Here is a 25,142-nt window from a genome sequence, read left to right on the forward strand (position 1 = left end):
CTATGGAGTGAGACGGTCCTCTGTGGGGTGAGACGGTCTTCTGTGTGGTGAGACGGTCTTCTGTGGAGTGAGACGGTCTACTGTGGGGTGAGACGGTCCTCTGTGTGGTGAGATGGTCTACTGTGGGGTGAGACGGTCCTTTGTGGGGTGAGACGGTTTACTGTGTGGTGAGACGGTCTACTGCGGGTTGAGACGGTCCTCTGTGGGGTGAGACGGTCTACTGTGGGGTGAGACAGTCCTCTGTGGGGTGAGACGGTCTACTGCGGGGTGAGACGGTCCTCTATGGGGTGAGACGGTCTTCTGTGGGGTGAGACGGTCCTCTGTGGGGTGAGATGGTCTACTGCGGGTTGAGACGGTCCTCTTTGAAGGTCTTTCTTGTTTCCAAAAAGTTGATTCCAGTAACAGGTTGTTTTTTTTAGACGTGTTGGTTCTATCAAATTCAACGTTCTGTCCTCAGGACTGGGGAACTGGCGTCCCCTCTTGGGCCCTTTAGGTTGTGTTGTTAATTTGCCTTTATTTTGACATGCACTTTGACCTGGAACAGGAAGTTCACTGCTGCCCTCCTTCATCTGTTTACGTCTTCGATAGCATAGTCTAAGCATTTGTTTAGCACAGACCACAGAATAGTATTTGAGTAATATTTTCTTCTTAACTATATTTTGTAAAGTCTAATTTTGTATCCGTAACTAGTAGTTGTTACACTATACGTTTGACTGCTACAGAAGCGTAGGAGCTACATCAAGTTAAATTCATAGTGTGTAATTAATATGCATTCTTGCTCATTGTGTTTTTCTGTTTGTTTTAGTTTTACTCCTATTTGATTGGTGGACGTTGGTGCTGCACATTAAAGCATCTGGAGCTTGGACGCTACCTCCTGACTCCCGTATTCATTTGAATGGAGTTTGGCTTACTGCTGAATTGTGTACCAAGTTACACACACAAGGAGAGCAGTACAGTAAAAATGAGCATATATTTTTAGTAAAACAATGTTTTTCAGTTTCAGCATTTTATATGTTGTGTTTGTTCTATTTTTTTTTCTTTTTTTTTTGGTATTAAATATGAGTTTACATGATTTGGAAAATCATTGCAATATGTTTTTATTTACATTTTACACAGCATCCCAACTCTTTTAGAAATGGGGTTGTACCTCTCAGGCAGTACAAGCTGAAAGAGTGAGCTGCGTTCATGTACCACTAACGGTCTGCAGTCAGGTGAAAGGGACATGAAGAGACAGCCGGCAGCAGACGGTCCGACACAGAGGTGACAGCAGGTGGGACATCTCAGCCTAAACAAAGACATACAGGAGGATGTGTTCAAGCTGTCAGTCAAACATCTCGGAGGATCAGAGCTTTTAGCGGGCAGGAAGAGACATCTGACAGTCTGCACTGTTCATGACATGAACGCATAAATCATTTAGCTGGGCAGGATAGTGAAGAAATCTCATCCAGCTGATGTGCTTATAGGGCTGCATTGATGCGTTTTTTTTTTGCCAAACTGAAGTAACTATGGAGACCAATTCAAAACGAGCACCAACTAACAGCAGGACAGGAACATGTCAATTCTACCAAACTGCAGAAACTCTGAGAGCTGGTGTTACACTGAAATCTGTCCCCTCATTCTTCTCCTCACTCTTCACCAACAGTCAGTCACAGAATCTGAAGGGGGACAGATGTCAGTGTAACACCAAGGCCAGGCTGACTCACTACTGCCCCCTAATGTACACAGAAACGGGATTTAATTCTTATACTGTATATGACCTTTTCTTATGCTTTTATGTTGTATTGTTATAATATCAGATGCTCATATTAAACAGGGAAACATTTTCAGATGAGGTTATCACATGTCAAAGTTACTCCTTAGAGGTACGGAGCTCAGGCCTCAGCACATCACAGATTTATTTATGTCATCTGTTGCAGGTGCAGCACGCCGTCCACCACCACCTTCACGACCTACACACCTGCAGACTGATGGTGCAAGGAGATGATCGCACTCCGTCGTTTGCTGACAGCAGAATAACATTTTACTAAATATGTTTCCCACGTTAACGAGGACATACGTAGAAGAGAAATGTTTGCAGGCCTACATCTTATGATTAAAAGACTAAATCCACCATCAGTCACACAAAACGCAGGTAATGAACGTCCTGCTCGGCTGACCAGTAGAGGGCACCGTGTCGCTCCTGTGGGCGGGTCACTGGAAATTCATCCAATTTCTGATTGGAGATATTACAGAGCCCGTCAAGAGAAAAACATTTGAATTGTGCACACGAAATACTAAATCCAGGCCACAAAATAGCATTTTGTTTCCACGTTTTAGTTAATCCGTTCATGTGTTTTCATGAATTCGTTCACACATTTTACTTAAACTCCTTCGCTTGAGGCAGGAACTCCGTCCCCATCTAGGGGAGCAATCCACCGGTTTTCGGCAGAGAACCATGGCCTCAGATTTGGAGGTGCTGACTTTCATCCCCACCAGTTCACACTCGGCTGCAAAACGCCCCAGTGCATGCTGGGAGTCTGAAGAGGCCAACAGGACCACATCATCTGCAAACAGCAGAGATGCGATCCGGAGACCCCTGAACCCAACGTGCTCCTCCCCGGCTGCTCCTAGATATCCTGTCCATGAAGGTCACAAACAGGATCGGTGACAAAGGACAGCCCTGGCGGAGGCCACGCCCACCAGAGGCCACGCCCACCGGAAACGTGTCTGACTTATTCAGAGAATATGAAAACTCCTCCTACTGCGGTTGTACAGCGACCGGATGGCCCGTTGCAACGGGTCCGGCACCCCAAACTCCCGCAGCACCCCCCACAAAACCCCCGGTGGACCCGGTCAAACGCCTTCTCCAAGTCCACAAAGCACATGTAGACTGGATGGTTAAACTCCCAGGACCCTCCAGTAGTCCTGCGAGGGTAAAGATCTGGTCCACTGTTCCACGACCGGGACGGAATCTGCACTGATCCTCTTCAATCTGAGGTTCCACAATCGGTCGGAGTCATTTCCAGCAGCCTGATATAAGCTTTCCCCGGGAGGCTGAGTAGTGCGATACCCTGACAGTTGGAGCAACTCTCTGGTCCCCTTTTTTGAACATAGGAACCCCCCCTCGGTCTGCCAGTCCAATGGTACTGATCCCGACCTGCATGCTGCATTGAAGAGGCGTATCAGCCAAGACAGACCAGCAATGTCCAGGGCCTTCAGCATCTCAGGACAATACAACAAGGATTAACAATAATCCTTTGCATCATTTGCATTACAACGTGCTCTATATTTAGTAGTTAGTATTTTGTGCACAAGATCAAATTTTTTCTCTCTATGTCCATTCCCGGGCTCCGTAAGATATTAATGTATGATTATAAATTCAGCCAATCAGTCTCCTATCCGATCTGAAAAGGACCGGTACTTTATCTCCCACTAAAGTCCTGGACAGCCTCAGTTCTTGGGGTCCTGGACACAAGATGTCGGAGACTCCGCCCCATGGGCACATGACTGCATCATCATCTCTGCTGTCAATCTGCTGTTCCTCTAAATTCAGATCAGGTGATCGTCGTGTTCATGAAACTAGGAAAATATTTTTTTTTGTTGATTTCATGAATAAAAAAATTGAAAATAGCTTCTGCAGCTAAAACACATCAGAGCAAGTCCTTCATTAAAAGGTGATGCAATGAACTTCATCGGAGACATCAGCCTCCCCGGAGGTTATCAGCTGCAGTCATTTGGACTGAAGCAGCGCTGCTTACTGAAGATCTACTTTTATGACTGCTGAACCTCGAGTACAAAACTAATCTCATTAATGAAAATAAAACATTCACATGTCCAACTTTGTATTAAGATAACTTTATAAAAAAATCAATTTAAAGCATTGGTCATAAAGTACATTTGAAAGTAACTTGCATGAAGATTTGTCACCAGTGTAATCAAGTTATCAACTTATCCAACATTTTTAAAAAGCATTTATTAATGACTCAGCACAGCATCAGAGGGGGCGTGGCTTTGGCTGCCTACCTGGATTCACCTCAATCATTTCATTTCAACTCCTTAAACAAATACAAAACAGCAGAACAAAGTCCAGAAAACAGAACACAGTACCATGCCGACAAGTTTACACAAACGTTAGTAGTGCAGCGGCGAGCCTCTGTGTGTCCGGTGAGATCTGATGACCCGCCAGCTTCACGAACCGGAGAACAAAAAACACTTCTATTTTTCAGCATACAAGTGGAACAGGCGGTAAAAGAGGCACAGAGCTGAACCCATCAAATGTTTTAAAAGACAAACTCATCCTGTGGTTGCTGATGGACCGCTGAACGCCAACATCCAGCTGATGTCGGTTTCATTCAGATCTAACAAAGCAACCACCTGTCCGTCATCGCGTCGGTTCTCCACTACGTTTACAGCATGTCATCCTCTCCGCCTCCGTACATGTCGGCCAGTTTCTTAAAGCGGGGACCCCACTCGCCCAGGCAGTCGTAGTCCTGATCGCCGCTGCTCGACGAGTTCAGAGAGGAGAGGCTTCCTGCGTCGGAGCCGCCGCCCTCGTAGTCGAACACCAGCAGGGAGTCGTAGGGCGGCGCGGTCGGGTCGTTGTCAGCCGCCTTCAGGTTCTGAGAAGAAGCAGAGGAAACATGTTCTTAATGTTTTTATAGGTCAGGAAATACAGATCATCCAACCATCAGTGATGTCATCATCCATCAGTGATGTCATCGTTGGTTTGTGAACGTTATGAATCCTCCAGTTCAGATTCTGTCCGTCACCATCTTTGCTGGTTCGGAGCGGTTTGGAGCCGGAAGTGACCATATTTGAACGAGCTGGGGGAGGAGCCAGCGGTGGATCTGACCAATCTGATCGGTAACCTGACTGCACCGCAGGCCTGTCAATCAAACAGACACGCCCCCAAAAACAGGTCTTCTTGAATCTTCTTTTCTAATGAATGAGGGATTATTTTCAGATGGACCTCCAGAAAACTAATAAGAAGGAGTGACTTTAGCTAACAACACCGAGATAACTGATGGACACATTTTATTCACTTTGGATTTGATGACAGAAGTTGAATGGGAGTCTATGAAGCCTGAGGCTTTTTGGAGCCGACCTCTAGTGGCACTCGCTGGTATTGCAGCTGAAGACACTTCTGGATCAGAACCATTTTACAGACCTGAAGCTACGAACACTTTTATATCCAGTCTGTAGTTTATATCCAGTCTGTAGTTTTATGTCCAGTCTGTAGTTTTATGTCCAGTCTGTGGTTTTATGTCCAGTCTGTAGTTTTATATCCAGTCTGTAGTTTTATGTCCAGTCTGTGGGATCAACTGATATCTAACTCATATCGTGACAAACATGACATCAACAGCTGGGACTCCACTCGTGTTAATCACATTCTGTCAGAGAAGCCGTGAAGAATAATAAAATATCAGGTATGTTTGGATTAGCTCCCGAGTCTGTCACTCACATCAACGATGAAGTTTCCGATCTCCTCCGGGTTAGCGGGGCGCGGTCGGTACTGAGGGGCTGGCATGAAGTTTGGTACCACGTCGTTCCTGAAGACCTCAGGCCGGTTGTCCAGACCACGATGGAGGACGCCCAGGTCATAGTCCTGATGGAGAGACAACACGCAGAGCTACGTCTTAAACATTGAAGGTTTGAATAGAAGCAGCAGAACACATCATCACCGCATCTCTTCATGAACATTGAAAATCAGAGTGAGCGTCTGTCGGACTTCACCTGGTCGTCCTCTCCTCCTCCCTCCTCGTCGTAGTAGTAGATGTTGTCTCTGATGTCGTCGTCCTGCAGTAGAGGCTCCTTCTTCTCTCCTCTGCGTCGTCGTGCGAACAGCAGCAGCAGCAGAACCAGCACTGAACACAGAAAAAACAGCCGTCACACACCGACATCATCAAGTCGCCACAAACAGACATGTCACAAAGAGGAGAAAGTTCTGGTGCTAATGATCCGTTCAGAATGCGTGAGAGGAACTTCCCCCCAGAGAGTTTCCTCCAGAACTAAACCGGTTCTGAGAACTTTTTCTCTTTGTATTCTCACCACCAACAGGAACTGTGGAACGACGCTCCGCCACTTATCTGTCTAATGGAGGAAATACAGTTTTCAGTTTACTTGATCTGGTTGAAAGTCATGAACATATTTGATCTGTTTGAAGATCCAAAGTGTTTCATTCAATAAAAACAAATGGAGCAGTTTAAATTTCTCAATTACATTTAAGATGTATGAACTGATTCACCTGAAGCCTCGTTATGATCCGCTATCATTTGTGTTGTCAGTTACTGCATTACGGGTCAATAGAAACGCAACACTTCCTGTATCTTTCAAATTAAAAGCCCTACAGCCTTTTAGAAGAAAGAATCCCCTCATAAAATGGCTTTTATTGTGAAACATTTCCAGGAAGGTGTTGCGCCTGAAGTCGGTGGATCAAACTTTAGATGAAACCTCCAGAAGAACCTGCGGCGCTTCAAACAGCATCACAGCGCTGCAGCAGCTCGTCAGCGGAGACACTTCTGATATTTCTCTTGTTGAATCCAAGTCACGCTGGATTTCCTTCCTGGACTTTGTTGTCGCTCCATTTCTCAGTATTGTGTCCTCCAGTTGGAACTTTCTTCTGCTCTTTTAAAAGGCTTCATCGGTAGCTGTAGTTTACTGTCAGCTTCCTGTGTTTTAAACCCAGCGGTTGTCTGTGCTGCTGTGTGTCACCACAGTTCCCATGGTAACGGGGAGAGTACCCAGTTCCAAACTGGCGATGAACTGACATTAATAATCTCCACAGACTGAACAATAATGAGTTGAGACTCACTGAGCAGCAGCAGGATGCCTCCCAGTATTCCCAGGATGGCGGGCAGGTTGTCGGATCCGGCGATGCGCTCGTCACAGTACGAGATCTCCCCGGTGCAGTCGCACACTTTGGCCTTCACGGTGCAGGCCTGCTCCAGACCCTGGTTGTCGGCGACCTTCAGGATCACCTTGTACTCTCCACGGGCCAGCTCTGTGACCAAGTTCAGGATGATGCCCGTTTCTGCAGCGGAGACAACAGGAGGACACTTTAGGACCTCTGCAGTGTTTGAGTTTATACATGAATGTATTCAGACGGATAATCTGTAGAGAGTTTCAGCACCAAAATATTTAAAAATCATTTCACTGTCCGTCTTCATCGAACTCCATATTATGGGTTTGTCTGTGCAGACGCTAGATATTAGTCTCTCCTGCTCCTGTCTCGGTGTTCATCGTGTACATACTGGTGTCGTTCATCCTGGCGGTCCAGTTGGTCCTGGACATATCATCTAAAGAGACGCTGTACGGAGCGGTGAAGCCCGGTCCGTCAATGTCCGTCACCGACAGCAGGCGAGGACCCGACTCCTTGTTACACACCTGAAGAGACAGGAGGTCACCGTCACGTTACCAATTTAATATTAATCCGTTTCAGAAACACCTTCCTGTCAGGAGCTCAACACCAGACCAGCGACTGGAAACAGGACGCACCTCGATGGAGCGCTCATTGATGGTGGGGGCGTTGTCGTTGACGTCTTCCAGCAGAATGATCAGAGTACCCGTTCCTGTAGCCGGGACTTCATCTGGACACACAACAGACACATTACAATCAATTCTGGAGACGTTTTCGTCCTCACATGAGGATAAAGTCGATATTCAGGCTTCTTTATTTATTTTAGTTTTACTTTATTAATCCCCGAGGGGAATTTTTTTCGCTACAGCAGCATCTCGGGGGGAAGCTGCTGCAACAGGCTGCCACTAGCGTGGCGCCATCTAACCTGAGGTGCATGTTGTTTGGGTGTTGGGAGGAAGCCAGAGAACCCGGAGAGAACCCACGCAAGCACAGGGAGAACATGTAAACTCCGCACAGAAATGCCCAGGACCGGATTTGAACCCGGAACCTTTTTTGCCGTGAGGCGACAATGCTAACCACTGTGTTCTTAACTTCATATTTTGATGTGACGTGGAACTAACACCATTTGAAGCTTCATTTCAGGTTTCCTCTCCCATGAAGCAGCAGCTGTACGAGTGTCCCGCCTACCGTTGTCATACCCTCCAATGAGAGCGGTGTATTTGTTGTCCTTGACGAAGTGGGACTCTCTGTCCATGAGGCTTTTCACCGTAATCAGGCCCGTTTCCTTGGCAATGTTCAGCCAGCCTGCAGGGTCGCTGATGATTTTATACCTGGACAATGACAAGACGGATGTAAATGCTTCATCATGGGGCACAATGTGTTAGAACACAGTACATATATTCTTCTTAATAAATGGTGACATATTTAGGATTGTTGACACCAATTTCAGAATTTAATCGTGATTGTCGTTTGCAGGAGAACTTTCTACTTGATGAATATCCTGCAGTGGAAACCTGAAAGCTGCTTGAGACAAATTGCAGAGCTGAATGCGTTCCAACCGCCCTGATCTTTCATCACATTTTAAAATGTTAAGTCTTCAAGTGCTGACATTGAATTAAAAGATCAGGTTGCCTTTTGGATTTTAGAGAGAGTATGTTTGTCATCTTACATGACTTTCTGTTTGCGAGCGGTGTCCGGGTCGGAGGCGGTGTACTGCACCACATCCGTGTCCACTTCCAGGTCCTCCCGTTTGGACACGATCTTCTCCATGGGATCGAAGACGGGAGGTTCGTTGACATCCTGCACGGTCACCACCACCGTGGCGGTTGCCGTGAGCAGATCAGTGGAAAAAGGAACCTCGTTCTCCACTGTGACCAGCAGAGTGTGTTTGCTGGTCTTCTCAAAGTCCAGACCCTGATCGGAAGAACAGAACCAGAGAACAAAGCATCAGACACATCTGACCGGTCGGCCTGCTGCATAACTCAAACAACATTCTTTCACTAAAATTTATGAACTGCCGTACGACACAGAAACATCATCCATTAAATAAAACAAGTATTAATTTAAAGTTTTTTTTATTTAATTTTGACTTCCTACCTTGGCAGTAGAGATGATTCCGTCCTGTTTGTTACTTCCTGTTTTCACAGAGAAAAGTCCTCCAGGGTCTCCGTCAACAATCATGAACTTTGCGTTCCAGGCCGGTGAATGAGGTTCATCGCCGTCGCTGACCGACATCATGACGACCAGAGCGTCCGCTTTATTCTCTGCTATTACGCTTTTATACTGGGAAAGAAATAAAGGATGTGGTAAACACTGTGGAAAGTAGTAAAGAGTGTAATACTGTGATCATACAACAAGTTCCATCTCAATAAAACATGTAATCTACACGTGTTCATATTGTGGAGCAATTCACTCTTAAAATATCAAACTTTGTTAGTGTGATCTCCGTTTCCATGGCAACACAGGTATGACTACCAACTGGGAAAGATATGATGAACAAAGATATCTGATATACAAAGATATCTGATGAACAATCTGATGAACAAAGATATCTGATGAACAAAGATATCTGATAAACAAAGATATTACTGCTATTTTATTGCTTTTCTATTGTTCTATTATTATCTTATTGCTTCTGTATGCTGCTGTAGCGAAAACATTTCCCCTCGGGGATTAATAAAGTAAATACCTAACCTATCTGATGAACAATCTGATGAACAAAGATATCTGATGAACAATCTGATGAACAAAGATATCTGATGAACTAAGATATCTGATGAACATGTTTGAAATGCACTTATTGTAAGTCGCTTTGGATAAAAGCGTCAGCTAAATGAAATGTAATGTAACATGGATATCTGATGAACAAAGATATCTGATGAACAAAGATATCTGATGAACATAGATATGTAATGAACAAAGATATCTGATGAACAAAGATATCTGATGAACAAAGATATCCATGGACTCATGTGTTTTTAACATTTTAGCTCCGTGTCATGTGTTCAAACCAAACCGGTCCAGTTAGCCGCCGCTAGGACTGTAAGTGCGTGACTATCCGTGGTGTTACGGTACGGGTGCTCGGAGCGACCAAAAAGGACCAAAAGAGACCCGACTTCACCAAATGGGTCATTTAATAGAACTATAACAAGTAGAAACTACATTATATTACATATTATATGGAATTCTACTCTAATTCTATTTTCCCATTGAGGAGGTGGAGTGATATTTCTAATGATGAGCAGGGTGTGATGTCATCATGATTTGACCAATCAGATCTCGGTCAGAACTACTTGTATAAATTTTGTACGTAAGATTGGAAAGTCCATGGGCTCCATTAATGAGAAGATAGATTTATATTAGATATATATGCTGTACTCACAGAGGGCTGAGTGAAACCTGGAGCGTTGTCATTGCTGTCCGTCACCTTGAGGATGACCTTGGCTTCTCCAGACAGACCTTCTCCCATCCTGTCTGCTGCTTCGACCACCAGAGTGTATTGTGGGTATTTCTGTTGAAGAGACACGTGATGAATCTGTCAGTTTACAGACTCAGCTGAAGGTGATCCATTAAAACATTTCTCAATTTAAAGATCTTAACATTTGAGCTCATGTGTTCTGCTCAGAGGACACGGGTATATTTTTAGAAACAGAACTGAACACATCAAAACAGAAAACTGATCACTTCAGCAGCTTTGTGTCAAAGCAGCATGAATATGTTTAGAGCCTCACCTCTCTGTCCAGCCCATCATCATTGACCCTGATAGCTCCGTTGATGGGGTTGATGGCAAACAGGCCATCCCTGGGCAGCTGTGGGTCCTGGCTCTTGATACGGTAGCGGATATCAGAGTTGTCGTTATTCTCCTCATCGATATCTGTGGCCTCAACCCGAATCACCTCAAAATCTGCAGGATTCAGAGGTGGACGTTAGAAACTTCTCAGAGTTTAAGACACTTCATTACAAAGGTGATTAACTAAATAAAGCTGGGAGCCAGTTGGGAGCCGGTCAGTTCTGCTAGGACCTTCTGAGGAGTCAGGGTGAAAACATTCACTGTGGACCACCTGAACTATGTCGCCATGGCAACAGACTTCTCCACCATGACAACACCGTGCTCACAGCGCGTTAAAAACACACAAGTTTCTCACCACCAACAACACAATCGTAGCTCCCCCCCCTACTTGTTGGATTCGTGTCCCTGCTGCTTCTTTCTGTTTCCCAACAATTTGTCACAAACTTTGACGTTTCTCTGCTCAACTTTCAGGTGTGTAAGAAAGTCTCAGACCCACCTGGACCACTCATAACCCGCTGTATCTATTTAGGAAGGTTCTCCGATCACGGCACGGCGCTGTGTTCACACGTAACACCAGCAGACTCTGAACTTTCTGATCCTCCATATAAGCAAAGTGACAGTCGGAGCTGCTGTGGATGTTCCAGCACATTCCCAACATCCTGCTTATCTTTCCTCTGATAAGTAGCGCACACAGCAGGCCTCGCTCTGACCTTAGTCCTTGTTATTGCTCACACAACCTCCCCCTCAGGCAGCACAGTGAAGCTCCACAGACTTCCCTGGTTAGTTAATCAAGAAAGATTTCTACGTTATTAAAAAGGTGAAGAGCAGCACACTTCGATCTTCTGTCAATTCATCTTCCCAAATCTTCTGAAAATACAACAGCACATGGATCTAAAGGCAATGTTTCACAATGGAAATGCACTTATTGTAAATCGCTTTGGATAAAAGTGTCAGCTAAATGGAATTTAATGTTTCAAAAGGGACGTTTGTCTCATGTGATGTACTTATTCTTTAGCCTGGTGACTGTATCTACATCAGATTATGAGGATACAGGTTGTGTTAGAAAAAGTCCCAATAAAGGTGGCACTGTGTTGGATCAAAGAGCTCTGTCCTTTTCATTCTGTTGTAAAAGTAAAACAGACCAACAGACCCATTTTTCAGGTTAAAATTAAAATAGGTGTTAAATCCACTGATACCTATTCGTGAGGACTCAGCAACTTCTCCCACAAAGGTGTCTTTTGCAAAAATAGGATTGTTGTCATTCTGGTCGGTCACTTTGACGACGATCTCCATCGGCTCCTCAGCTTTTGATGAACCTTCTGCCACAGCATGCGCTTGAAACTGCAGACAGACACAGTTTTATTACACAAAACGTGCAAGAATAATCCATATAGAAGCTGTCATCATTAAAAATATATATACTTCAAAACATACTGGCTTAATAAATGTTTTTTACAGAGAGAAACAAAGTCAACATGTTAGTTAGACATCAAAAAACCTCCACATTGCACCTTTGATGATTTCCAATGATTTCTGTCTGCATGTCATGTTAACATACAGACTGTCATTCTTATTCCTCAGGAAGAAAAACAGGCCTTTAAAATACACGGATGAATTTGTTGGTAACACTCCGGAAAAAAAAAGAAGGAAGAAACTCAGTTTTCTCTGAAATAATTTTAAATTGACAAAAGTAATTGGTCTCCATCATTTATTCACCATCTAATAGAAATCAGACTTTACGTTTGACTTTTTCTTCAACAGAATATTTTAAATAATTAAATTGTCGGTACCCTTAACTTATCATTTGGTTGGACAACCAGACACTAAAAAGTCTTCCAGAACAAACTGCTCCATGTGTCTCAGGCTGGAAGACGTCCTCCTCCAGACCGCGTGTTTCATCTCTGGAGATGTTTGATAGATTCAGACCAGGACTCATAGAAGGACCCTTCAGAACAGTCCAGTGTTTGGTTCTGATCCGTTGTGGCTGCTTTCAGCTGTGTTTTGGCTCCTGGTCCTGTTGGAGGACCTGAGACGGAGCTCTATAACTGCGGGCAGTATGTTGCGCTGCAGAGTTCCTGGAGAGTCTTCAGCTTTCATGGAGCTGAACAGATTCAAGGCTCCAGAAACAGAACCCAACCTCCTCCAAGTTTACAGCAGGCATGAAGTTCTGCTCTTATATTATATTTATATCAATTCTTTCTTTTAGGGGTACCAACATATCCATCAAAGCCATTCGAGAAGAAACACTAATCGATCTCTTTTTGCACCTTCTGTTCGGACTGAAGGCTGCAGGGACACAATTATTTTTTAATTTCATCACTTTTGGATGCTCACCGTGTACTTTGCCTGCTTCTCTCTGTCCAGAGGTTGAGTGATATAGAGAATACCGGAGTCTCGGGCCATCGTGAACAGACCGACCGGAGGCAGATCAGCTCCTGGACCAGTGATGCTGTAGTAGATCTTCATCGATTTATCTTCATTGGAGCGGATCTGGAACAAAACACAGGGGACCGAGTTAAACCACTCACACACACACACACACACACGCACACGCACACGCACACGCACACGCACACGCACTCTCTATATATACACACACACACACACACCACTGTAAAGAGGAAATGTACAGGTTTCTTGTGATCCTTGGATAACAGTCGTTTCATCATACTGGACATTTTATCAGAGTAATTAAACTGCTATCATAAGAAATTAATCCTGTAATTTACTTTTTATCTCAAATTCTCAGGTTAGGAGACAAGCAAGAAAACTGAAGGTTATTTTAACAGCGTAAATAGATTAAAAAGAATTCAAACCAGAATATAAATATTAAACTAGAGAAAGCTGCAGTAGAACCCAACATGGAGATGACGTTTGTAGAAACAAACATTTAAAAAGCAGTTGAGTGACAGTTGTCCTGTTACCTGAGAAACCTTCAGAGGATACGGCCCTCTGCTGTTCTCCGACACGGAGAGCTCAGGAATCACCCAGTCCCTCTTCCTCCGCCTCAGCCCGTCACCAGATTTGGGGAAATACACAACCGGCACCTGTGGCTCAGTTGCACTCTGGGAACACATGCAAACATTTTTGTCAGTGACAGCTTGACCAGTCTAACACTTCTGGAAATCGGAAACAACTACGATGAAATGCACGAATCTTAAATACTACTGTGGTGAAACCGCCGTCCTCTTTAACAATGTGAGCGGGGATAAGCTCCTCCCACGTAACCCTGAACTACAAACAGATGATGGGTGTCATCTAATCAAATGCAGATCCACCCGTGTTACCAAACAGAACTGCAGGCAGAAAAAAAATGCATATCTTATTAAAGGCAATTTTCTGCCCTGGTGATGTAATGACATCACACCGTTACCCAGCAGAACTGTGTCATACGTTTGCAGATTATTGAGCAACACGCGTGACTGAGCTGCTGTATTCTTCAGGTTTTCAGCTGAGTGTGGGTTTAACTGACGGTCGCACTATTTCTCCTCCGTTCCTGCTCTGTCCTCTCTGTTTCACACCGGGAAGCTCCGCCCCCTTCACACAGAGCGCAGCAGACGCTCAGGTGAATGACTCGACTCCAACAATGTTATTAATGGGTCGACGTCGCCCTAAACTAAAGAAAATCCGTCCTAAAGGTCGCTGAATCTGCCGACGTTGGTGAGGAAGTAGTTGGAAGCAGCTCTCAGCACTGCACTATCTCACAGCTGTTTACAGGATCTGAATCTCACTTTGAGATACTGTTCCCAAACTAAAGAACCCAGAGATCATTTTTGTTTAGTTTTTAATGAATATTTGAAGACATAATATTACGTTTATGCTGACATAAATCTATAATACATATTTTGTTTAAATTGTATGTAAATATTATATATATAATATCATTATTGCAAAAATACCCAGATATATCTGGATAAATTCTTCAATTAAATTGAAGCCAGGTGTTGCAGGTTCATGTGCAGCCACCGGGTGGCAGTGTCTGCCACAGAACAACAGGTTGTTTCACTGCACACACAGTGAGTTTAAGTCTGCTTCATGTCTGTACACCCACCGTTGTGTTATTGTGTTGATGCGCCCCCGGGTGATGCTCAACATTTTGGTGGTGGTTCTCGTGGTGGTGCCCGTGGTGGTGCCCGTGGTGGTGCCCGTGGTGCAACACCTTGACAGGAACTGTGATTCTGCGGCCCCGTGAGTCCCAGGACTGGACGAGGAAGTCCCGATGTCCCTCGTGAAGGACGACCTGTCTCTTCACCTGGAGAGGAAACAACGTCAGCATGATGAGAGCTCTCTGCATGAAGTGTGAAGGGAACAATCGGTGAGCAACGTTATTCACAGCTACTGTTGTCAACAGGTGGGTTCAGGTCAGTATGTGAGGAATGAAAATGTACTCAGCAGAGCAGCTAGGTCTGAGAGTCCAGGTTTTGTTAATGCACATTTAAATGTTTACTATATTATATTTCAATCTGACTGGTTTTCCCAATTAGTTACTTGCGTACCGTGCTGTGAACAGATTGGGTCCAGTGTACATCCAGGACATGGTCCAACCCTACATCCCAGCCCCTCCCTCCACTCTGCTTCTACCAATCAGCTTGTTGCTCCTCACTGAGTTAAACACTCTATAAAATCACGACTGTTTTCTGTCCTGGCTCCTAAATGGTAGAATGAGCTCCCCATTGACATCAGGACAGCAGAAACTCTGAACATCTTCCACCACAAACTAAAAACACACCTCTTCCTCCTTTACCTTGAACAGTAGAACTTTAGTATCTTAAAATAGAACTTAACGATAGAACTTTGTAGTTTGGCTTTCTGGAAGAAATTATATTTTCTTGATTCCTGTTGTTCTGGTTTTGTACCCTCATGGTTGAAATGAACTTATTGTAAGTCGCTTTGGATAGAAAAAGAGTCAGATAAATGTAATGTAATGTAGTGTAGTGTAATTAACTACCAGACTACAACATGCAAACGTTACATCCTTCAATGGATGATACAAAATTTCTTACACTTCTATTATCTTGTTATTACCCTGAACTCCTGAGACTTTCAACCCATATGGGTGTAAATGAAGGATGTGTGAGTGTTTTGAAGAGAATTAAACAGTCTTTCCAGGAAATCAAAATCTTGCGATTGCAAAAATTAAAACTAGTTCAAGTAATTTTTTAAAATTCATGCCATTTTTCTGCAAAAAAACATTGTCATCAGAATCTGTGCTGAAAGTATTAACGTCATAAAGTAAATATTTTCAAACAAAACTCTTAATTACCAACAATATCTCCTCATTTCCAACCAGAAAGTCTCTGCTGCTGTTTTCATCATCAAATAAAGCTCTGTTCACAGGAGAAACAGGAAGTGACGGGTTTGTGGGAAATGTGTTCTTCACATTAAAATGATGTGATTAAATGTTTGTGATCAAAGGAAGTGATTCCATATTACTGGATGTTAAATGAGTTTTCTCCACACGTCCAGTTGTCAGAGACGTCTCTTTGTTTGTTTCATCCAGCAGGTCTATGTGTTGAATGAACATGAATTAAACAGCATCTAAAGCTCTTATTTTGACAGCTGATGTAGTCCTTGTTTCTATATTCCAGTCACAGACGCTCTGTTCTGTGAACATACGCAGCTTTTAGGACCTTTTAGGAGCTTTTTTTCTCCACGGTTCCCAAGATGACAACAAAAATATTTCTGTGGTATTGCATCATGATTATTATCAAAGGAAGTGATTACATATGTATTCCTTCATCAGCTAGTGCTTCAAATAAATCACATTTTTCTTTTTTTACTTTTTCTCATTTCTGCAATTTTAAACAAAATAACTCACTTAAAACTCTGCAAATTACATCAGAATTTTTGAGAAAATCTAATGCAAAAATCAAACATTTTTCATCTCAACAATCACAAGAAAACTCCTGGAGGGACTGGTTAGAAATTCTATTTGAACAGTTAATGATGTTGGGTGTTACTTACAGTTAATACTCCGTCAGGCTGTACCATGAAGCGGCTGTCGTCGCTGCTGAACAGAAATGTGGTGCGGTCGGTGCAGTCGGTGAAACCCACTGAGAACCGACAGAAGGAAGTTCTCCATTAATACTGTGGTCCATACAGAGAAAAAACTGAACAGCTTCAATACATACACATTAAAAACATAACATGGCATTACTACAGATCGTGAGTGTGCGTCATTCTCACACACTTTACAAAGAAAGAAAAAGAAAAGTACACAGTTCCAGGATGCAACATTTTAACACTTAGAGCACACGATGTGCCGAGAAGACGGTTCACTGGATGAACTGCAGGACACACACCTGCTCTGGGGGGACGTGTGTGTGTGTGTGTGTGTGTGTGTGTGTGTGTGTGTGTGTGTGTGTGTGTGTGTGTGTGTGTGTGTGTGTGTGTGTGTGTGTGTGTGTGTGTGTGTGTAACAGTGATCGCTCCAAAACAAAAGGATGTCATGTCTTCATAAGTTATATAAAATATAGTTGGAATGCTACTTCGTCACTTCTTGAATCAACTCGCCATTTTTTCTGAAATGCTTGTTCAAACCAACCGTCAGTGATGTCATCATCCATCAGTGATGTCATCATTTTTCCACCAACTGAAGCTTCAGTTTAGATTTTACTGACAGCAGTGAGTGTGCAGCAGTCAGTCACTATGAAGTCGACTGTTTACTCTAAAAACAGACGCTTCAGACCCTTTTGCCATTAAAGTCTTTTGTATTTTCAGCCCCTCTAGGAAATATTTCGATCTCTATAATTACCGCAAATTTAAGCAAACTTCGCAATTTTTGCGGGAACTTGCAATTTTTTTAAATTCCTAATATTGTTTTGCAAAAAACGTCGTCAACAGAATCTGTGCTGAAAATATTAACGTCATAAAGTAAATCTTTTCAAACAAAACTCTTAATTACCAACAATAACTCCTCATTTCCAACCAGAAAGTCTCTGCTGCGGTTTTCATCAAATAAAACTGTCTTCACCGTAGAAACAGGAACAAGAGGAGAAACAGGAAGTGACGGGGTTTGTGGGAAATGTGTTCTTCACATTAAAATGATTAAATGTTTGTGATCAAAGGAAGTGATTCCATATTACTAGATGTTAAATGAGTTTTCTCCACACGTCCAGTTGTCAGAGACGTCTCTTTGTTTGTTTCATCCAGCAGGTCTAAGTGCTGAATGAACATGAATTAAACAGCATCTAAAGCTCTTATTTTGACAGCTGATGTAGTCCTTGTTTCTATATTCCAGTCACAGACGGTCTGTTCTGGAAACATACGCAGCTTATAGGACCTTTTAGGAGCTTTTAGCAGCTTTTATGAACTTTTAGGAGCTTTTAGCAGCTTTTAGCCCCCTAATGAGCTTTCTGAGTTAACTAGAATTATTTCTTCATCTGGATCCTCTAGCTGTCTGTTAGATCTCATCCCAACTAAACTTTTTAAGGAAGTCTTCACTTTAATTAATACTTCCATATTAGATCAGATCAACCTATCTATTGTAACCGGCTATGTACCGAAGACTTTTAAAGTGGCTGTAATTAAACCTTTACTTAAAAAGCCGACTCTTGATCAGCTGTTTTAGGAAACTACAGACCAATTTAAAACCTGATGTTTATTTCTAAAATCCTTGAAAAAGTTGTTTGTGATCATTTACAAAGGAATGATCTGTTTGAAGATGTTCAGTCTTTAGAGTTCATCATAGCACAGAAACAGCTCTGGTGAAAGTTACTAACGACCTTTTATTAGCCTCAGATAATGGACTCATCTCTGTACTTGTTCTTCTGGACCTCAGTGCTGCTTTTGATACGATTGATCATACGATCTTATTACAGAGATTAGAAGACGTTACGAGGATTAAAGGAACTGCATTAGACTGGTTCAAATCCTACTTATCAGATAGATTCCAGTTTGTCCATGTCAACAATGAGTCTTCCAGACAAACAAGAGTTAGTTATGGAGTTCCACAAGGCTCAGTGTTAGGCCCAATACGTTTTACTTTGTACATGCTTCCATTAGGAGATGTCATCAGGAAGCACTGCATCAACTTCCATTGTTATGCAGATGACACTCAGCTATATCTTTCTATAAAACCAGATGAAACTAAACAGTTAGTAAAACTTGAAGTCTGTCTAAAAGACATAAAGTCCTGGATGACCAAAAACTTCCTGCTTCTAAATTCAGACAACACCTCAGAAATTCTTTCTGTAATCACTTAGTTACTCTGGATGACGTTGTCTTGGCCTCCAGCAAAACTGTGAGGAACCTTGGAGTCATCTTTGATGAGGATTTGTCCTTTAGACACCATATAAAGCAAATGTCCAGAACTGCTTTCTTTCATCTACGTAATATTAATAAAATCAGGAAAATCCTTTCTCAGCGTGACGCAGAAAAACTCATTCATGCATTTGTTACTGCTGGACTAGATTATTGTAATTCCTTGTTGTTAGGATGTCCAAATTACTCATTAAAAACCTGCAGCTGATCCAAAATGCTGCAGCAAGAGTACTGACAGGATTTAACAAGAGAGATCATATTTCTCCAGTTTTAGCTTCTCTTCACTGGCTTCTTGTTAAATCAAGACTATAATTTAAAATTCTCTTGATGACTTACAAAGCTCTACATGACCAGGCTCCATCATATCTTAGAGGTCTTATAGAACCATATAATCCTAGCAGAGCACTTCTCTCAGTACGCTGGTCTACTTGTGGTTCCTAGAGTTTCCAGAAGTAGAATGGGAGGCGGAGCTTCAGTTTTCAGGCTCCTCCCCTGTGGAACCAGCTCCCAGTTTGTGTTGGAGGGGCAGAAACCCTCTCTAGCTTTAAGATTAGACTCAAAACATTCCTTTTTGATAAAGCCTATAGTTAGGGCAGGTAGACCTGAACCAACCCTTAGTTATGTTGTTATAGGCCGAGGCTGCTGGGGGACCTCGTTACATGCTGAGCTTCTTTTCTTTCCTCCTACTCTTTAACTGACTCATACCTCACCATCTTCTTCTCTCCCATAGTTTCTTCTTATTATCTGTTGTCTCCATTCAGTTCCTTCGCTCGTGTAGTTTCTGTTCTTTCTTTTCCAGATGTCCCGTCATGGAGCTGCATGTCTCTGTTCTGCGCTTGTCGTCTCCACCAACAGTTCTTCTCTTCTATCTCTATGCTGTCCTTTTCTCTCTCTGCTCTCCTCTCACCCCAACCAGTCGAAGCAGATGGCCGCCCACCTCTGAGCCTGGTTCTGTTAACAGATGCTCTGCCCACCTCTGATCCTGGTTCTGTTAACAGAACCTCCCCCCACCTCTGATCCTGGATCTGTTAACAGATGCTCCGCCCACCTCTGATCCTGGTTCTGTTGGAGGGTTCTTCCTGTTAAAGGGAGTTTTTCTTCCCTCTGTTGGAGGTTTTTCTCCCTTAAAGAGGAGGTTTTTTTTTCCCTCCTAGCTTATGTGGGAATTGTTGAATTGTTGGTTTCTCTGTATAATGTTGTAAAGTCTTGCTGTAAGGACTTTAATGTGTTCGGTACCATGAAATAACCTGTGTTGTGATTTGGTGCTACATAAATAAAGTTGAATTGAATTAATGGTTCTCTAAGTTCAATAAATATATAAATAAACATTAGAAGTAAAATATTTCTGTGATGTGCAGCATAATTATTATCACAGGAAGTGATTACAGATTTATTACTTCATCAGGTAGTGATAAAAAAATAAATAAATTAAAAAAAAAAAAATCCACCATAAAAACCAAACATTTTTGATCACAACAATCAGAAAAAAACTCCTCAAAATCCTTGAGGGACTGAATTTCAAACCCAAATCAAAGACATTACCAACTCGGACTCATTTTCCAATCACCATCAAGGACTTAACTGCATCACCACTGGTGAAAAGAACGGTGTATAAAACCTACTTTTCAATTTATTACTACCATTATGATGGAGTTCACATGATCGATATTCCAGCTGCAGTAAACGGCTCCACTGCAGGATAAGATAGTAACTAAGGAGTATACCAGCCCAACCTCCCATCCATTACATACAGACTGAAGGTTTAAAAATCTGAGGGCAATTATAAACTTAAAGTTCAGTTATAAGACTTAGTGAAATAATCAATAAAGACATGCTAGGACCAGATGGACTGACTGTGTTTCTGGTAAACGAAGATGAACCACTTCCTTATGCACTTATCAAGATTACACAACCACTAATCTACAAGTCAAAGCACTCTGGCATCCTGCTGCTTCACCCTCTGATGCATTTCTTTACTTGTACATCATGAACACTCACAGGATCAGCAGCTCATTATGAGGATTATGGGAGGAGCCTCAGGTCTGTGGTCATCACTGACTAGGTGTCCAGGTCACACCACAAAAAACTATCAGCTGTCTGAGGAGAGTTCATCTCAATGAAGTACTGTGGGAACGTTTTTACAAGTACATGACAGCAGCAATTCAGCATCAGCCCGAGAGAGAGAGTGTGTGTGTGTGTGTGTGTGTGTGTGTGTGTGTGTGTGTGTGTGTGTGTGTGTGTGTGTGTGTGTGTGTGTGTGTGTGTGTGTGTGTGTGTGTGTGTGTGTCAGTGATCGCTCCAAAACAAAAGGATGTCATGTCTTCATAAGTTATATAAAACATAGTTGGAACACTACTTCATCACTTCTTGAATCAACTCGCCATTTTTTCTGAAATGCTTGTTCAAACCAACCATCAGTGATGTCATCAGTGATGTCATCATCCATCAGTGATGTCATCAACCATCAGTGATGTCATTGTTGGTTTGTGAACGTTATGAATCCTCCAGTTCAGATTCTGTCTGTCACCATCTTTGCTAGTTCGGAGCAGCTTGGAGCAGGAAGTGACCATATTTGGATGAGCTGGGGGAGGAGCCAGCAGTGGATCTGACCAATCTGATCGGAAACCTGACGATACTATGTCCCGCCCACCGATAGCTGTAACCTGACTGCACCACAGGCCTGTCAATCAAACAGACACGCCCCCAAAAACAGGTCTTCTTGAATCTTCTTTTCTAATGAATGAGGGATTATTTTCAGATGGACCTCCAGAAAACTAAGAAGAAGGAGTGACTTTAGCTAACAACACCGAGATAACTGATGGACACATTTTATTCACTTTGGATTTGATGAGAGAAGTTGAATGGGAGTCTATGGAGCCGGAGGCTTTTTGGAGCCGACCTCTAGTGGCACTCGCTGGTATTGCAGCTGAAGACACTTCTGGATCAGAACCATTTTACAGACCTGAAGCTACGAACACTTTTATAAACAGTCTGTAGTTTTTAAGTGATCTCGTTTTCATGGCTGTCATTTGTTAAAGAGAAAAAAAGTCCTGCAACTTCACCGCAACGTTACAACAAACACATCTAACAGGAACACACAAGAAAACACATTATTTGAACCAGTGTCCCTTAAAGAAACATCCTAAACTTAAGTTAGTTCATCGTTGACAAAGTCTTTATATTTAAATCAGTTAACGCTGTTGATAATACAACAGTGTGCTGATGCAACTTAATTCAGGAAACAAAGAGCTGATGATGAGCTGGAAGAATGAATGACAGCTAGAGTACTGTGATGTGAACTTGGTTGTTCAGTCCATCTCTTTTTATCACACAGAACATTTTCAGACTACAGGACAGAACCACATTAAAGTGGGTAGTTAGCTGGGAGACAACTGTGTTAAACTAACATGAACTGACAAAGATGCAAAACTGCAGCTACATTCAAAAACTACAAAAGTTACAATCCAGTGAAAATGAAACTCCTTCCAGCAAATCAACACAAAAATAAAAAAGCAAGTGCTGCTTTTCTGTGAGCATGTGACAGCATTGAGAGGAAATCCTGCTGAACAGGCTCGGCCACGTTGTTCTGGCTTGCAGGTAAGAAGCATTACAGGAGGTGCAGAGTGAGTGCAAGCTGAAACCTGCGCTTGTTTGGGCTTCATGTGGGAACAATGTGATCAGATAATCTGCAGAAGGCCGTTTGACGAGGACTTCACAAACTAACAAGCTTCATTCCTGCTTGTAACTTTGGTCGATTCCTTTAATTCTTGCTGTAAAGCACTTTGTGCTGCAATTCTTGTATGAAAAGTGCTATACAAATAAAGTTTATTATTATTATTATTATTATCTCTTCGAACTGAAAATCTTTCACGTCTAATTTGACTTTTACTAATTGATAAAGAATAAACAGCACAGCAACTCTCACCTCGGCCCAGTCGGGTTCCCTGCTTCAGGTGCTTCCGGCTCACTTTGAAAATCAACATATTTGAGTCAAATCCAGGAACACATGTTGGCGTCTCGGTGGTTCCCTCAGCTGAGGCCTAGCAGTGAGAAACAGAGCACTTTAAATTACACCCACGATCATAAATCAATAACCAACTCACAGAAAATTCATCAAAACCTGTTTTGATAATTTTTTATTTTTTTTTAAAGGTCAAACTTTCTCCGTTTCCAGCTTTGCTAATAGGATGATTTCATGTTTTCCTTCGTCATATAGTCGTAAAATAAATATCTTTGGGTTTTGGACTGTTGGTCAGACATTCGGGTTCAACACTCCCAGCAGGCAAGTTTATTATTTTCTCAAATTTTGCATATAAAAGAATATCCCATTAATCAACACAATAATTATCAAATTTAGTGGATAATGAAAACAATCTGTTATCATGTCATCAGTAAGCTGAAAAAAACCTTTTTCATTCTGGTTTTGTTGATGTTTCCAGTTTGTTTCCCTGTTTTTAACATCAATTCTTAATTTGATCAAAAGAACCTAAAAAATGAGAGATAAAAGTTTACCTTTTAAATGTATAAAATAAAAGGGAAAAAGTATGTACTTGATTTTTACATTTTAAAATCTAAAACTAGACTTTTTTTTTTCCTAAAGTAACAATAAATAGATTATCAACATTGTTGTATGTCCATCAATCAATCACGCTGAGATTTGAGTCGAACTCAATAAGATTAGTGTTAAAAGTGTTTGTAAGCGATAAAACACGGCGAGTTGGACTTTAATCTGCAGACCGCGTCATCATGGAACAGGGCGAGGCCGCGAGGACGGACGACGGACGGACGCGCGAGGTGGAGGAACACTCGGGGACAAATGAAAAAAGGCGATTGAATGCGACCGTTTGTGCTCCGAGTTTAACACATTCATTCAGACATTACGTGAAATAAAGCAGTTGTAGTTTCAGATATTGTCCAACTTGTGAGGTGTGAAGCTGTTGCGAACCTCCGGCAGCAGCAAGTGTCTCATGGAGGTGATTCATTAAACCAGAGAACACCGACACGACGCTAAACATCCGCAGAAAACAACAGAGGCTTTTACAAAATGACTAAACGTTGTTAAATCTGATGTAAAGAAGTAAATTAACAACATTAACGGTCAGATCTTGATGTTGTACACCGGAGAAATGGGTGGAGACCGCCAGTAGTCAACTTTTACCGACAGGAGGAAGTCTCACCTCAAGAACGACGATTAAAACGCTCAACACCGCGAACCGAGCGGTCCCCATCGGTGAGCAGATCCCTCTCAGCTGTGCTGAAGAACACAGCGCGGGAAAACCAACAAAAAGACCAGAAGTGTGGATATATTCCTCCGAGAAGCGTCCGCGCGGCGTTTCTCTGTCTCGCGCCCTCGAGGTAGTTTCAGTAACTGAGCGCGTTCAGCCGGGCGAGTTGCTGCAGGTACTCTCAGCGCGTGACGTCAGCTCACAGGTGCGCGTTGTTCCGGGTTCCTTATATGGTCATACAGGCTTGGACACACCTGACCAGACAGATACCTGAGGTTTCTATTACTCTCTGTCGACGGAGCGCGAGCACATCTGAGCTGACAGTGACGTTATTAATCAGAGATGAGCTGTGTGTGAGTTTAGGAGCACTTTCTGTGTCATTTCCACACACACATACACACACACACACATAAATACACACACACACACATATACACACACACACACACATTAATACACACACACACATATACACACACACATACACACACATACACACGCACACACATACACACACACACACATAAATACACACACACACATATACACACACACACACACATAAATACACACACACACATATACACACACACATACACACACATACACACGCACACACATACACACACACATACATACACACACACACACACACATACACACACACACACACACATACACACATACACACACATACACACACACACACATACACACACACACATATACACACACATACACACACACATACACACGCACACACATACACACACACACACATACATACACACACACACACATACACATACACACATACACACACATACACACACATACACACACACATACACACACACATATACACACATACACACACATACACACACATACACATACACACACACACACACACACACACACATACACACACATACACACACACATACACACACATACACATACACACACACACACACACATACACACACATACACACACACACACACACACACACACATAGGTAGGTAGG

At 42.6% G+C, this 25,142-nt stretch overlaps 2 protein-coding genes across 4 annotated transcripts in view; both read right to left on the reverse strand.

Annotated features, from left to right (window-relative positions):
- Positions 1-25,142, reverse strand: part of LOC138633387 (uncharacterized protein DDB_G0287625) — a 231,828-nt gene that overhangs the window by 153,980 nt on the left and 52,706 nt on the right. The window lies entirely within an intron of this gene.
- LOC138633386 (B-cadherin-like) lies at positions 1,084-24,234 on the reverse strand. Of its 3 annotated transcripts, XM_069719589.1 has the most exons (19): positions 24,065-24,234; positions 22,813-22,927; positions 16,590-16,678; positions 14,677-14,877; positions 13,550-13,690; positions 12,960-13,115; positions 11,822-11,966; positions 10,567-10,739; positions 10,218-10,346; positions 8,933-9,118; positions 8,505-8,749; positions 8,024-8,166; positions 7,474-7,565; positions 7,230-7,362; positions 6,791-7,009; positions 5,713-5,843; positions 5,441-5,584; positions 4,354-4,598; positions 1,084-1,285 (listed from the first exon to the last, which is right to left on the reverse strand). In XM_069719589.1, exons 1-18 carry the CDS (start codon positions 24,113-24,115, stop codon positions 4,386-4,388), a joined length of 2,706 nt encoding a protein of 901 aa, XP_069575690.1. In that variant the 5' UTR covers positions 24,116-24,234; the 3' UTR covers positions 1,084-1,285; positions 4,354-4,385. The 3 variants fall into 3 exon arrangements, with proteins under 3 accessions (XP_069575690.1, XP_069575689.1, XP_069575691.1); XM_069719588.1 differs by lacking the exon at positions 1,084-1,285 and having other exon boundaries at positions 3,815-4,598; XM_069719590.1 differs by lacking the exons at positions 1,084-1,285; positions 22,813-22,927; positions 24,065-24,234 and adding an exon at positions 17,530-17,549 and having other exon boundaries at positions 3,815-4,598.

The sequence above is a fragment of the Brachyistius frenatus genome, unplaced genomic scaffold (assembly GCF_029030835.1).
Source record: "Brachyistius frenatus isolate BFR_SWC_R1_liver_20210118 unplaced genomic scaffold, ASM2903083v1 Contig_218, whole genome shotgun sequence".
NCBI lineage: Eukaryota > Metazoa > Chordata > Actinopteri > Embiotocidae > Brachyistius > Brachyistius frenatus.

What these genes read in the sequence shown, in the direction of transcription:
- LOC138633386 (XM_069719589.1), bottom strand. Translation starts at nt 24,115, where the DNA reads ATGGGGACCGCTCGGTTCGCGGTGTTGAGCGTTTTAATCGTCGTTCTT. An exon ending in ATCCTCTGAAGGTTTCTCAG is followed by an intron (nt 13,116 to 13,549) that starts GTAACAGGACAA and finishes GTTTTGTTCCAG; the next exon opens with ATCCGCTCCAATGAAGATAA. An exon ending in GAGGAGGAGAGGACGACCAG is followed by an intron (nt 5,585 to 5,712) that starts GTGAAGTCCGAC and finishes TCTCTCCATCAG; the next exon opens with GACTATGACCTGGGCGTCCT.